Genomic DNA, 13,064 nt, shown 5'->3' on the forward strand with positions numbered 1-13,064 from the left:
ATAAGATGCATAACCTTCCCGTAGTGGAGGTGGAGGGGATGTAGTCTAAGCTTTCCTTTCATCCAGGCTAGAGAGCAAGCCTGTTAGTTACTTAAGTTTGACACAGTGTCTTTTCTGAGAGCAAATCAGTTTAGAAAACAAACCGATGTCATTTGAAAGGGAATGACATAAATCAAATATCAATATCCAACTGTGCATTTTACTGAGAAAACTGAAAGGAAAAAATCATAATTAGAAACTATTATAAGGTAGAATGTTTAAAAATTGAATTCATTTGGTTATATTAAGTACCTGAAATCAATAGCATTGAGTCCTAGCAGCATGCCAGCAAGCATATTTGCTTCCTCACCCAAGACAATTGCTCCATCTTCATAAAATCTCCTAAAAAATGAAATGGATGAATATGTAAATATTTGAAACAAAGTGAAGTTTATTTCAGAGAAATCATTTACAACCCAAACTATTAGAAGGGCTAAATTTTATTTAATTTATATTAAAAAAAAAACCATACTTTGATCACCGAAGTTTTGAAGATATTTAGACCAAAAAAAAAAAAAACAAACCTCCACAAAAAATCAAAGAAACAAAAACCTGCCACTGTAACAAAAAGCATTCTAAGTGTTTTTTCCCCTTTTAAAAAGAATCCTCAAAGTCACTACTTCAATGGGTATCTAGCCTGCTCAGCATTTTTCCCTAATAGAGAAGCGCTATAAATTAAAGCGAAAGGAGGAAAATTCAGAGTCATTTATACCTGTCTCTTTTCAAAACTAAGTAGACTCAAGTTCTATACATAAAACAAAAAGAATTTGTGTTCTTCTGTAATTCCAAGGGTTATTGACTAAAATAAGAATTTGGAAGGTGTGATCATTAGTAATGTATGCTAACCTTAATCCTGCAATCCTAATAGGGCAGACTACTGCATATGAAAAAAAAAAAAAAAGTGTTCATTATCTCTTTGATAAAAATGTGAATATGAATCTTATCTCTGCTAAACCTGCAAAGCCTTTTGTTTTAGTTATTAGTTTTTAAAATACTTTTTAAAAAATATAATATGGGCTTAAGGTATTTTTTCAAAAAAGAATGTAAGATGATTTAATTAACTTCTTCTTTAAAAAGTACTATGTAAAGACTAGTAAATGTCAGTAACCAGGGATCATTACACCATTACATCTATTTATATTACATATAGACAATGAATACCACTCTATACCACCTCACTAAGATGAAAACATTTTCGTAAATGAAACGTCTTGCTCTTTTCAGTATTCCTGAGTTAATAAAGGCTGTAAAAAGATTCTTATATGCTCATAATCCTACCATCAATTGTGAACAGTTGTTTACAGTTTACCAAGTACTTTTACAAACATATCATTTGGTCCATGTGAAAAAAACCTCATGAATTAAATGCAGAAAGAATCATCATTAGTTTCAAATTTACCATCAAGGAAAGTAAGACATTAAAACAATTTGTGCAATTCACATAGATGAGCTGCTCAAGGAGGCAACCTAATTCTTCTTCCTTTAAATCTATATATTTTCTATTAGACCACATCACTTTTTATAAAACCAAAATATTTTAAGAGAACTTAACCTATGCTATGGTGCATAAAGAATTTTAAATGAATAAAAAGTATAAAAAGGAAAATAATGGACAACTATTGACTCTCTGACAGGCACAGGGCTGTAAACAAATATGGTGGGAAGACCAGCTTGGAATAAGTGTTTTCTGTGTTCTTGGACTTACAGGAATTGCTTTTACTGATTTACATAAAAGGAAAGACTAAAACTTCCAGCTAACAAAGATTAGTAAAACAAATGGAAAGATTTTTTACATAGTCTATTTTGAGGTGTTCCACTTAAAGATAAAGATATTTAGACAAATAGATACAGACATAGACATAGATATCAGAGATTTCTGTCCTTGCCTCAATGACTGTTGGCAGAATATATTATTGACTCTTGGAAGAACTATGCTTCCAATGGTTCCAGATGACCAAATTCTATATAACGTATGCTTTAGAAAAGAATTCTAAAAAAATTTCCCAGTTTTTATATTGGGAATCACCCATTATTCCTAGTAGTTCTTATATATAAGGTCTCTACTGTTATAGACCTTTTATTATTGTTATGACCCTTTTTATTCCCCATCTTGATCCCACCATTCTTTAAAATTACATTCTAAGAATCAAATCAAAACTATTACTACTTGCTAATGTAAACATGTATTTGAAAGGGTTGAAGAATATAAAAAACAAGAAATTAACTACTTTCAGAGATTCTTTTTAAAGTCTAAAGGTCTTTTATACATGTGTGTATATAGTATTGTCTTAATAAGGAGGTTTTTTGGCTTTAGTTTTTGTCAATAGTAAATGAGTAAATTCTTTAAGCTAATGATTTTTTAAGATAAGTGAAATGCTTGATATATGTAAAATCAGTAATTCCACTCAAATAAAACCATATCTCAAGCATAACACTGCATAGACCTGACTTACAACAGCAACAGAGGGAAGGAGAGAACAGAAGAAGGACTAGTTAAGAGGATTGTTCATTATATGCTGAACTGTTTCATTATCAGTTCTGGTTAAGAAAAAAAAATATTTTTCAGAAAATGTACTTCTAAGTTTGGGATAATATATTTTAAAATAATTATATTTAAAAGAATACTGAATTGGAGTGATCTGAAAAGACAGTATTTTTATCATTTAATCAAAGACTTAAGTCATTCATGTGTATTAAAGAGGTAGAAGCTGTCTTGAAAAATTAATTTATTTCACTAATCAACGGATACATCAACAATTTTCATGGAAAATATGATTCCTGCTTTCAATACTTTCAAAGACTCAAAAGATTATAAAATTTCAACCTTTTCACTTTATTGCATAGAAAAATTGAAACATCAATAAAGTTTGCTTATACAACCAAGGTTATAAAATAAATAAGCCAAGAGTAAAGCCTGAGATGACTAATCCAATAATAGTAAGTTATACAGTAAATAAATTCCCTTCCTTTTGTTAAAATTTTTCTTTTTTTTTTTTTGAGACAGAGTCTCACTCTGTTGCCTGGGCTAGAGTGCAGTAGCGTCATCCTAGCTTACAGCAACCTCAAACTCCTGGGCTCAAGTGATCCTCATGCCTAACCCTCCCCAGTAGCTGGGACTATAGGCGCGCACCACGACGCCTGGCTAATTTTTCTATTTTTAGTAGAGAGGGTGTCTCACTCTTGCCCAGATTGGTCTGGAATTCCTAAGCAAGGAATCCTCCCTCCTCAGCCTCCCAGAGTGCTAGGATTAGAGGCGTGAGCCACTGCACCCAGCCAAAAAATATTTTTTGTTCTAAAGAAAATATTAATATTTTTATGAGAAGAATCTAACCAAAACAGTGTACTACTGAATTTCAAGAACATATTATAAATACTGAAAGTACCAAGATAAATATATATATGAAACTTCCATTTAAACATTTACATATTAGACTATATTTTTAAATGTAGTTTTGTGTTTTAGAAACAAGGAAAAATTATAATTATTTAAAATTAGTATATGCAAGAAAAACTTCCCATTCTTATTAAGTTTATGCTTTCCAATTATTTAGATGTTGACTAGAAAAGTATTTAAAATAATACCCTTATAAGAATAATATGCTTTTTATCTTATCACATATGACTTAACTCTAATTGAAATATATCCCTATAATGCTACCTTATTAATCTCATGATTCTACTTGTAAGACCTATGCCAAGGTAATGATTCTACAGATGAAAAAAAAAGGTTTACATTATTTCATACATATTGCAGTATTATTAATCATAGTGTAGAACCATATAGCCAAATAAATAAACTCAAAAAGGGTGGTAAAGTATATTATGGGACCACATAAAATATAATATTGCATAGCCACATTGAAAATGTTTATGAAAGTATTAAAGTATTAGGCAAATGCTTAATATTAATATTACAATGCAGAATTAAAAAGCAGGATATAAAAGAGAAGAAAGCACAATGCAATCATTATTTTAAGAATGTACCCAGAAAAAAATACTGAAAGAAAATATATTTAACAATGGCTATTTTGGGTAGCCAAGAATTAAGGATGATTATTTTCCCCTTTATTTAGATTTTTGGAATTCTGAACAATCAGAGATATATGGAACTATGTAAATCAAGCTAATGTAAGAATCACAAGTATCCCTGAGGGAGAAGAAGAAAAAGAAAAAGCATGGAAAACTTATTTAAGGGGATAATTGAGGAAAACTTCCCTGGTATTGCTAGAAATTCAGACATCCAGATACAAGATGATCACTGAAAATCTCGACGATTCATAGCAAAAAAGACCTTACCAAGGCACATAGTCATCACTCTGGCCAAAGTCAAAGTGAAGGAGAAAATCCCACAAGCTGCAAGATGAAAGCAACAACTAACTTACAAAAGAAAACCCTACAGACTAATGGCAGACTTCTCAGCAGAGACCTTACAAGCCAGAAGGGATTGGGGTCCCATTTGCAGTCTTCTTAAAAAGAATAACTGACAGCCAAGAATTTTGTATCCTGAAAAATTAAGTTTTACAAATGAAAGAGAAATAAAGTCTTCTCCAGACAAGCAAACTCTAAGGGAATTTGTACTAGACCGGCCCTACAGGAAATGCTTAAAAATGCTCTATACATGGAACAGTACAATCAATACACATCAGTATAAAAACATCAGAAAGTTAAAGTTCACAGCTCTTACAAAACTGTAACACAAGGGGGAAAACAAAGCAACTAGTTATCATTCAACATGATGAACAGAACAGTATCTCATATATCATTACCAGCACTAAACATAAATGGTCTTACTGTTCTACTTAAAAGATACCAATTGGCTGAATGGATTAAAAAACACAACGCAACTATATGCTGTCTCCAAGAAACCCATCTAACTCACAAAGATTCTCATAGACTCAAGATGAAGGGATGGAAAAAAATATTTCACATGAATGGAAACCAAAAGTGAGCAGGAGTAGCTATTCTCATATCAGATAAAGTACACTTTAAATCAACAATCATTAAAAAAGACAAAGATTGTCATTATATAATGACAAAGGGAGCAATTCAGAAAGAAGATATAACAATCCTAAATATCCTAAATATAAATGTACCTAACACAGGAGCTCCCAGATTCATAAAACAAATTCTACTAAATCTAAGCAAAGAAATAACAGCAGCATCATAATAGCCAGGACTTCAACACTCCATTGACACAACTGGATAGATCATCAAGGCAAAAAAATAACAAAGAAACACTGGACTTAAACAGGACTCAAGGACAAATGGACCCAAATTTTCTATATGACGAAAAACTGTATTAATAAAAATATTTTAAAATGAAATTAAAAGTCGAGTATCTAAAGTACACAGAGAAATATTCATGCTAAGTTTACACTAGAATAGATATTATTAATAAATGGAGATTTACTACTTCGAAACACCAAAACTCTTCTTATAAAACCTCCTCCTATAAAACTGAACAATAAGTGGTAAAAAATACTTTTCATCTTCCATTTTTCCTCTTGCCTATCTACCACTGTGACGACTTAGTCCTAAAAGGCAGAAAGAATTAGCCCTAAAGGTCCAGCTTCTTGTTTTTCTCATATCTTTCTAAATATCATAGAAACATCACATAATATTGATATCTAATATTGAAAATAATGCTATGCTCTTACTTTTATGTGGAATCTAAAAAAAAAAATGGTGGTTACTAGGTGCTGGGCATGGGGAAGTGGAAGTGGGGAGAAGGGTGGAGAAGATATTGGTCAAAGGATACAAAATTTCAGTTAGAAGGAATAAATCAAGAGATCTATTGTACAACATGGTGACTACAGTTAATAGCAATATATTATATTCTTGAAAATTGCCAAAAGAGTGGATTTTAAGTATTCTCACCACAAAAAAATAAGTATGTGAGGTATTGTGTATGTTAATTAGCTCGATTTAGTCATGCCACAACATATACGTATTTCAAAACAACGTGTACATGATAAATATATAGAATTTTTGTCAATTAAAATAAATAAGTTAAAACAAATTAAACAAAGAAAATAATGCTAAAAAACAAGAATATATCATCTCATGAAGAACATTTTCGGTACTTAAAAATTGTAAAAGTCTTTCTCTGGTAACATGTTAAGCCAGTCCTAATCATGATTTGTATTCCCTCATGAAAACTGTAATATAAAGACCACCAAAAGAAACTATGAAAAACAACTGGTTGTATTTCATTATTTGGGTACTAGTTTTACTTTTAAAGAGAACCTATACAGAAACTTCATTCCCTTTAGGAGGTACTAGGAATAATTGTTTTCTTAGAAAGCAGACACAAAATGAAGACTGGTTGAAAAGAAGGGAGAGATGACAGAGCAAAGCCAAGCTAGGAAATTTAATCAGATATCAGAAAGCAAAAACCAAAATGAGGTCTTGTACTAATAGGTTAAAGGAAATACCTAGTTCTCTCTAGCAATTTTTAAAGGGCAGTTAGAACACTTAATACTCTTAGGTCACACATCTGTATGGAAGAACAAGAAGAGTATTTTTATTTTTACTATAGAATAATGCCAAATATTTCATAAAGGTTTTCCTTACTTATTTCCAGGCATATGTGGAATTATTGCTTGTATGCAAATTTAAAAACAAGTTTTTCAAAAAATTTGTTAAGAGTTTTCAGATATTTAAGTCAAAAATTATTTGTACGGACAAAACAGACAATAGTTAAATATTACTCAGAACTTTTAAAACCAACTATTCTAGAGATAATCTTACATTTGAGCTTTTGTGTATTCCCTGTCCAAAGTGAAACTCACTTCTCTTCATTCAATTATAAAAATCTCATGTATAACTTTAATAAGCCTTATAATCTTTAAAAAACTGCTTAGTTCACACATAATACAACGCAACCATTTAAAGTACATTTAAAGTACAATTAAATGGTTTCTCACATTATTCATAGAGTTGTGTAACTATCACCACAATCAATATTATCATATTTTCATTACCCCCAAAAGAAACCATGTACCCATTAGCAGTCACACCCCATTTTCCCTAGAGCTATTCACCCTCTCAAGCCCATAAAACCAAACTACTTTCTTTCTGTATAGATTTACTTATTTTGGACATTGAATATAAATGGAATCACATACTATCTGGTCTTTTGTGGCTGGCTTTTTTGACTCAGCATGTTTTCTAGGTTCATCCATGTTGTACCATGTATCAGTACTTTATTTCTTTTTATGGCTGAATAATATTCCATTGACTTAGGAGTCATGTGCTGTGTCATATGGTAACTCTATGTTTAATCTTTTGAGAAATTGCTAGACTGTTTTTCAAAGTGGCTGTACCATCTTACTTTCCCACCAGCAATGTATGAGAGATTCAATTTTTCCAAATCCTAACCAACATTTGTTATTAAGTGATCTTTTGAACATAGCCATCCTATTAATAATAGTTGGTATGCAGTGGTATTTCATTACGGTTTTGATTTCCATTTCCTTGATGACTAATAATGTTGAGCAACATTTTGGTGTTTGTTAGCCATTCGTATACCTTCTTTGGAGAAATATCTATTCAGATTCCTTGACTATTTATAAATGGGTTGTCTTTTTATTACTGAGTTTTAAAAGTTCTTCATATACAGTCTAGATACAAGGTCCCTTATCAGATACATGATCTGTAAAATTTTCTCCCATTCTTCAGGTCATCTTTTCACTTTTTTATTGGTATCCTTTGAAACATAAAATTTTTAATTTTGATTATGTCCAATTTATCTATATTTTCTTTTATTCTTTGTACCCTTGGTATCATACCTAGGAAAATACTGTGTAATCCAAACAAAAATTTACATCTATGTTTTCTTATATGAGTTTTACATTTAAGTCCAATTCATTTGTAGTTTTTGTATGTGCTGTGAGGTAGCAGTCTATAAGCACCTTTTAATAATGTTTATTTTTTTATCTTAATGATATAAAACTTTGAAGCATATTCAGATTCCAAAACTCATTCTTAGCATTTAAAAGATTTTGGTAACTTATCACTATTCTATCTACTTTTCTATAATTGAGAAAAGTGTTTACCAATTCATTTTTTCTCTTTGCGACAGCTCAGTAATTTGTGAAGGTTTATTTTATATTTTACATTTTCCCTTATTTTTACTAAAATATTGTAAGAATTAACATTATTCAGAACACAATTTTTGTCATTATAACTTAAATAGTGTGGTATAATTGCAAAGTAATAAATTGGTTTCCATAAAGCTAATTATATCTTTATATTTTCCATATTTGTCACTTTGAATTCTTCTATATTTGTTGCTTCAAATTCTTACTGGAATATTTTCAATATTTTTCAAATATCATTTTTATTTTTTAGTTTAAGTTTTCTAATTATTTTTTAGTCTGTGGGTAAAGAGAAATGAAAACTTTGAGCAAATTAATTCAGTTTTTAACTCACTTTTCATTTATAGATCTTCCCAGTAACCTAACAAAACAATTCTCTACTTTTTTTGCTGTTAGCTTAGATTCTTATCTTCATTCTGTCAACTTCCCCACTCTGGCTATTTCCTAACACACCCCAATCCCTAAACCATGATTTTCAAGGTTGTCTGTTTTTTTTTTTGTTTTTGTTTTTTTTCAGTTGCTCACCAAGACATCTTCCACCCTAGCAAAAAGATCACATAAATTTATGTAATACTTTGGAGCCATAGTCATGTAGTCATGTATTCAAAGAGGAAACTTTATTGTACTTCTACTCCCCACCCTTCTCCACCCAAATTTACCCTTGAATTTTCACTGATTAGTGCTTTCAAGCTTGCCTGCCTTAGTTCATGTAGCTCCTCCTCCAGTACTGGGGTAAACACTTGTATCACCATTTTAAAGAATATCATTACTCTTTATCTGTGAAGAGCAGAACAAGAAGAATCCACTTGATTCAGATACTCTCAGGATTCCTAAAGGATTAGAGCTCATTTCTCATCCATCTACAAGCACTTACCTCAGGAAGCATTCAGATAAAGGTAAGGTGCAAATACTTTAATTGTTTGCTTATATTTCACAAATCTTCCAAACATATTTCTTTTAGCTAGAGATTTGCAATCAAATTTGTTTAGAATTAGGAAGTTTCTTTCATTTTATTTAATTTAAAAAACAGTATAAACAGTAAAAACACTTTGTTTTTTCACAACTTTTTTTAGTTAACTTCTAAGATGAGAACTCTGAAATAATTCCCTACTTACTTCCTTTCTTGGGAATTACAAGGCCATTATATTCACATTTAAACACTGTTATTCAGATAAATGTGTGTGTATGTATAAACATTATATATGTGTGTGCATATATTTATGTATTATATACATATATGTAAACATATACTATTCAAATAGAAACATGGCTCAGTGTATCTTTATATATTGTTACAAGAATATTTTTACTTCACAAACTTTTTGAAAGCTGAATCATTTCCTTCTTATGAAAAATCACAGCTAAAACCTAGGAACAAGACAAAAAGCATTTACCCTTAAATATTTAAACTACTTGTTCTAAAAATAATCTCTTATTTCTACCCCACCCTGTCATTTAAACTAAGATACAAGACTAACAGCTTAGAGAGATTATTGATGTTTTAATTTCTATTTAGAAAAGACTATCATAATTTTGATGCAATACTGTAATTGCACAGGAGATGATTATTGTGTAAAAGGCTATTCCAGGCATAATGTATATCTTTTTACATCAGCCAAGGTAGGTGTATGTTTAGTTAACAAATTACATTTTCCTGAGAAGACAGTGGATTTATCTGAATAGTAAGAAAAGGAGGAAATAAAATAGTTGAGGACTTTAGAAGCTAAATGATTTCTTCACTCTGTTCTGATTCTTAGGTATTTAGGTGATACTTTCAAATACATTAGAAAATTAAAATGACTTTTAAACCTGGTTGTTTTGAAGTCTCTCAGAGCTGTAGAGATGTATTCAGATAAATGTTTTTCCATGAGTGCTACTCTGATCCAGGCTCTACCCTAAAAGGAAGAAGAAAAAATCAAACATAAAAAATATTAAAAGTTAAAAAATATTTTGTCCACTATGTCATGAAAATTATAGTATTTTAATACATAAAGAACAACGCATTCAAAATACACATTTGATAAAGACTAAGAAAAATATTTAAATAGATAAAATAGATGAATTTTGATTGTATAGAGTACATATTTTGTTTCTCTGAAGGTGTAGGGTACAGCATGTCAGATTAACTTTCTATCTTCTGAAGGGACAGAATATTGATACTGAGATATTTTGGTTAGAGACTTCTTTTGAATTATATAATTTAATCATAAGATATAACTCTCTACTTCAATAACCAAAATCAACATGCTAATTAAAATGAGTCCCCTTATAAAATATGAGAAATAGAGTTCCCTCTCATTAATAAAAATAATCAATCTAACACCACTTGTTTAAGAAAATTTGCAAGCCAATCCTTCCAGAGGCAGTTTTTATACAACTAATAATAAACCTTAAATTTCATGATTTATCATGCACCTAAATCATGTTATTGAATTAAGTGCCCCCAGAGAACTCTAAAAACTACTACCAAATATTTAAACCAGAGAAAAAAAACAACAAAAAAATCAGAAGCAAGCATATTCTAGCACAGAATCACAGAAACAGACGATTCTTACTAAATGTGAATAATTTTCTTATGGAATCTTTATTTAGAATGAAAGAATATAAGCGATCATATTTGTAGTGAGAATTTTGTAATTCAATTACTTTAATTTTTACTCAACCCTTTTATAAATATCCAGAAAAATTCAAGAAGATCGAATATATAGAAAATCAAAACATTGTAATGGCAGTTGCAAATAAAGGTGACACTAATCAATAAATATGATAGTTCACTACCAGTACCGGGAAAAAAAGCATACTCTAGAAATGTCTACAAGTCTAGTGAATTCACCAAACTTTTGGATAGGAAAGGTCAGAAAGGAGTCAACCTTAGTCAGTGGTGAAACCTGTCAGGCTAGGAGCAGCAGTACTACTGGGGAAAAAATGAATGATATGGGTGTAGTTAGCACGCCAGGCAACTTGCCTACCAAGTTCAACACTCCCTTTTAACATGCCCTGTGCTCAATCCATCATCCCTTCTGAGTAAGTCTAGGGGAACCTACAATTAGCTGTAGCTGACTGGAACAGAAGAAGAAAAAGGCACGCCACTGGCTGGCCAGTAGTGTCAAAATTCTCTCCTGAAATTTCATCTAGAAGACACAGAAACTAACAGGGGCACCTTGAATCAAAAGGCTACAATTTCACCAATCTAGAAGCAGGGAAAGTTGCTCTCCAGAGGAAATTAGGCACAGGAGACTGTGCTGTTGCTAGATAAGAAACATGGGAAAAGTCCTGCTTCCTGATTTATTAATTTCAATCCATACAAAATTGGGCTGTGCTTAGTTTCCTGTCCTTGGATGTGTGCAGAATTCTGTTATATTGTGATAATAAACTGTGCTAATTTTAATGGCTTCTTTTCTTTCAACAAAAAACTTTTACTAGAACAGAAGATAAACAGACCTATAAAGGTTATTGGGGCCAAGAAGTGGGAAAACTGAAAATTAGGCTATGGAATTTAGATCTTATCAGATGATAATGGGGAACCACTGAAGGTTTTTAAAAAAATAAATTAGTAAAAGTAGTCAACACTTCTTAAGAATGCCATTAATATGCATTAGGCCCTGTTTTAAGAGCTATATACACATTAAGACAGGTAATCCTCCCAAGAATTGTGAGTTAAGTTAAAATACTATCTCTACTTTACTATACGTAGAAACAAAAAATAAGACACAATTAAAGAGAAGAAATTCATCTTCCCTCCACCAAACTGACCAACCTAATTGCATTAATACCCATACTTTCTACTTTTCTCCTATTTTAGGGGATGAACTGTCATCATTTAAAATAGTGAAAAGACAAATCACAGAGTGGACAAAGATATTTAAATTATATATATATATAAAAAACAATAAATATCTCATCCATAAAATAATCATTAAAAACCCATAAGAAAAGATAATCCAATTTAAAAATGAGCCTGCAAGGGATAAATTTTAACTATAGATTCAATTTCTTTAAAATTTTCAAATTTATAGGTGTGAAATATATCCACTTTTAGGATTTTTAATGTAGGGTATATGGGGTTGGCCTCTTCTTCATTTCTGATGTTGATAATTTATAGTCTCTTTTTTCTGAACAGTCTTGCTAGAAGATTATCAATTGTATTAATCTTTTTTAAAAATACCAACTTTTAGTTTTTCTTCTAGTGTACATTTGTTTCAGTTTTATTGAATTTTTACTCTTAATTCTTTCCTTCTATTTTGAGTTTATTATTTTTTTATAGCTTTTGAGATTAAAGCCTTGAACATTGATTTCCAGCCTTACTCTTTTTTTTTTTGCTTTTGAGACAGAATCTCACTTTGTTACCCAGGCTAGAGTGAGTACAGTGGCATCATCCTAGCTCACAGCAACCTCAAACTCCTGGGCTCAAGCGATCCTCCTGCCTCCGCCTACTAAGTAGCTGGGACTACAGGCGCGAGCCACCGTGTCCAGCTAATTTTTTGTTTCTATTTTTAGTTGACTGACTAATTTTTTCTATTTTTTTAGTAGAGACTGGGTCTCGTTCTTGCTCAGGGTGGTCTCTAACTCCTAAGCTCAAGCGATTCTCCCGTCTCAGCTTCCCAGAGTGCTAGGATTACAGGCATGAGGCACCGCACACAGCCTCTTTTTTAAAAAAATATATAGAAGCCTATTTAACCTATTTTCCTATAAGCACAAGTTTTTGTATGTTGTATTTTCATTATTATTACTTTCCAAAAATATTTTTCAATTGTGATTGTGATTTCTTTTTTGATTCATGAGTTACTGTCAATTTTATTCATATAAGCATTTTCCAGTTATTTTTTGTTTTTGATTCTAGCTTAATTCTACTGTGGTTAGGGAACATACTTTATATAATTTCAATCTTCTTAAAATTCAGTGACATCTATTATGGCTCAGCAAATG

At 31.0% G+C, this 13,064-nt stretch overlaps 1 protein-coding gene across 7 annotated transcripts in view; it reads right to left on the bottom strand.

Annotated features, from left to right (window-relative positions):
* The window catches only part of RUNDC3B (RUN domain containing 3B), a 116,313-nt gene that overhangs the window by 45,106 nt on the left and 58,143 nt on the right, over positions 1-13,064 (bottom strand). For 6 of the 7 annotated variants that reach the window (XM_069462051.1, XM_069462049.1, XM_069462047.1 and 3 more), the window contains 2 exons: positions 9,948-10,033; positions 292-381 (listed from right to left, as the gene is read on the bottom strand). In XM_069462051.1, the coding sequence (XP_069318152.1) occupies positions 292-381; positions 9,948-10,033 (176 nt within the window). The remainder of the gene's footprint in view (positions 1-291; positions 382-9,947; positions 10,034-13,064) is intronic. The other variant, XM_069462048.1, reaches the window with a different exon arrangement.

This window comes from Eulemur rufifrons, chromosome 29 (assembly GCF_041146395.1).
Source record: "Eulemur rufifrons isolate Redbay chromosome 29, OSU_ERuf_1, whole genome shotgun sequence".
NCBI classification, from domain to species: domain Eukaryota; kingdom Metazoa; phylum Chordata; class Mammalia; order Primates; family Lemuridae; genus Eulemur; species Eulemur rufifrons.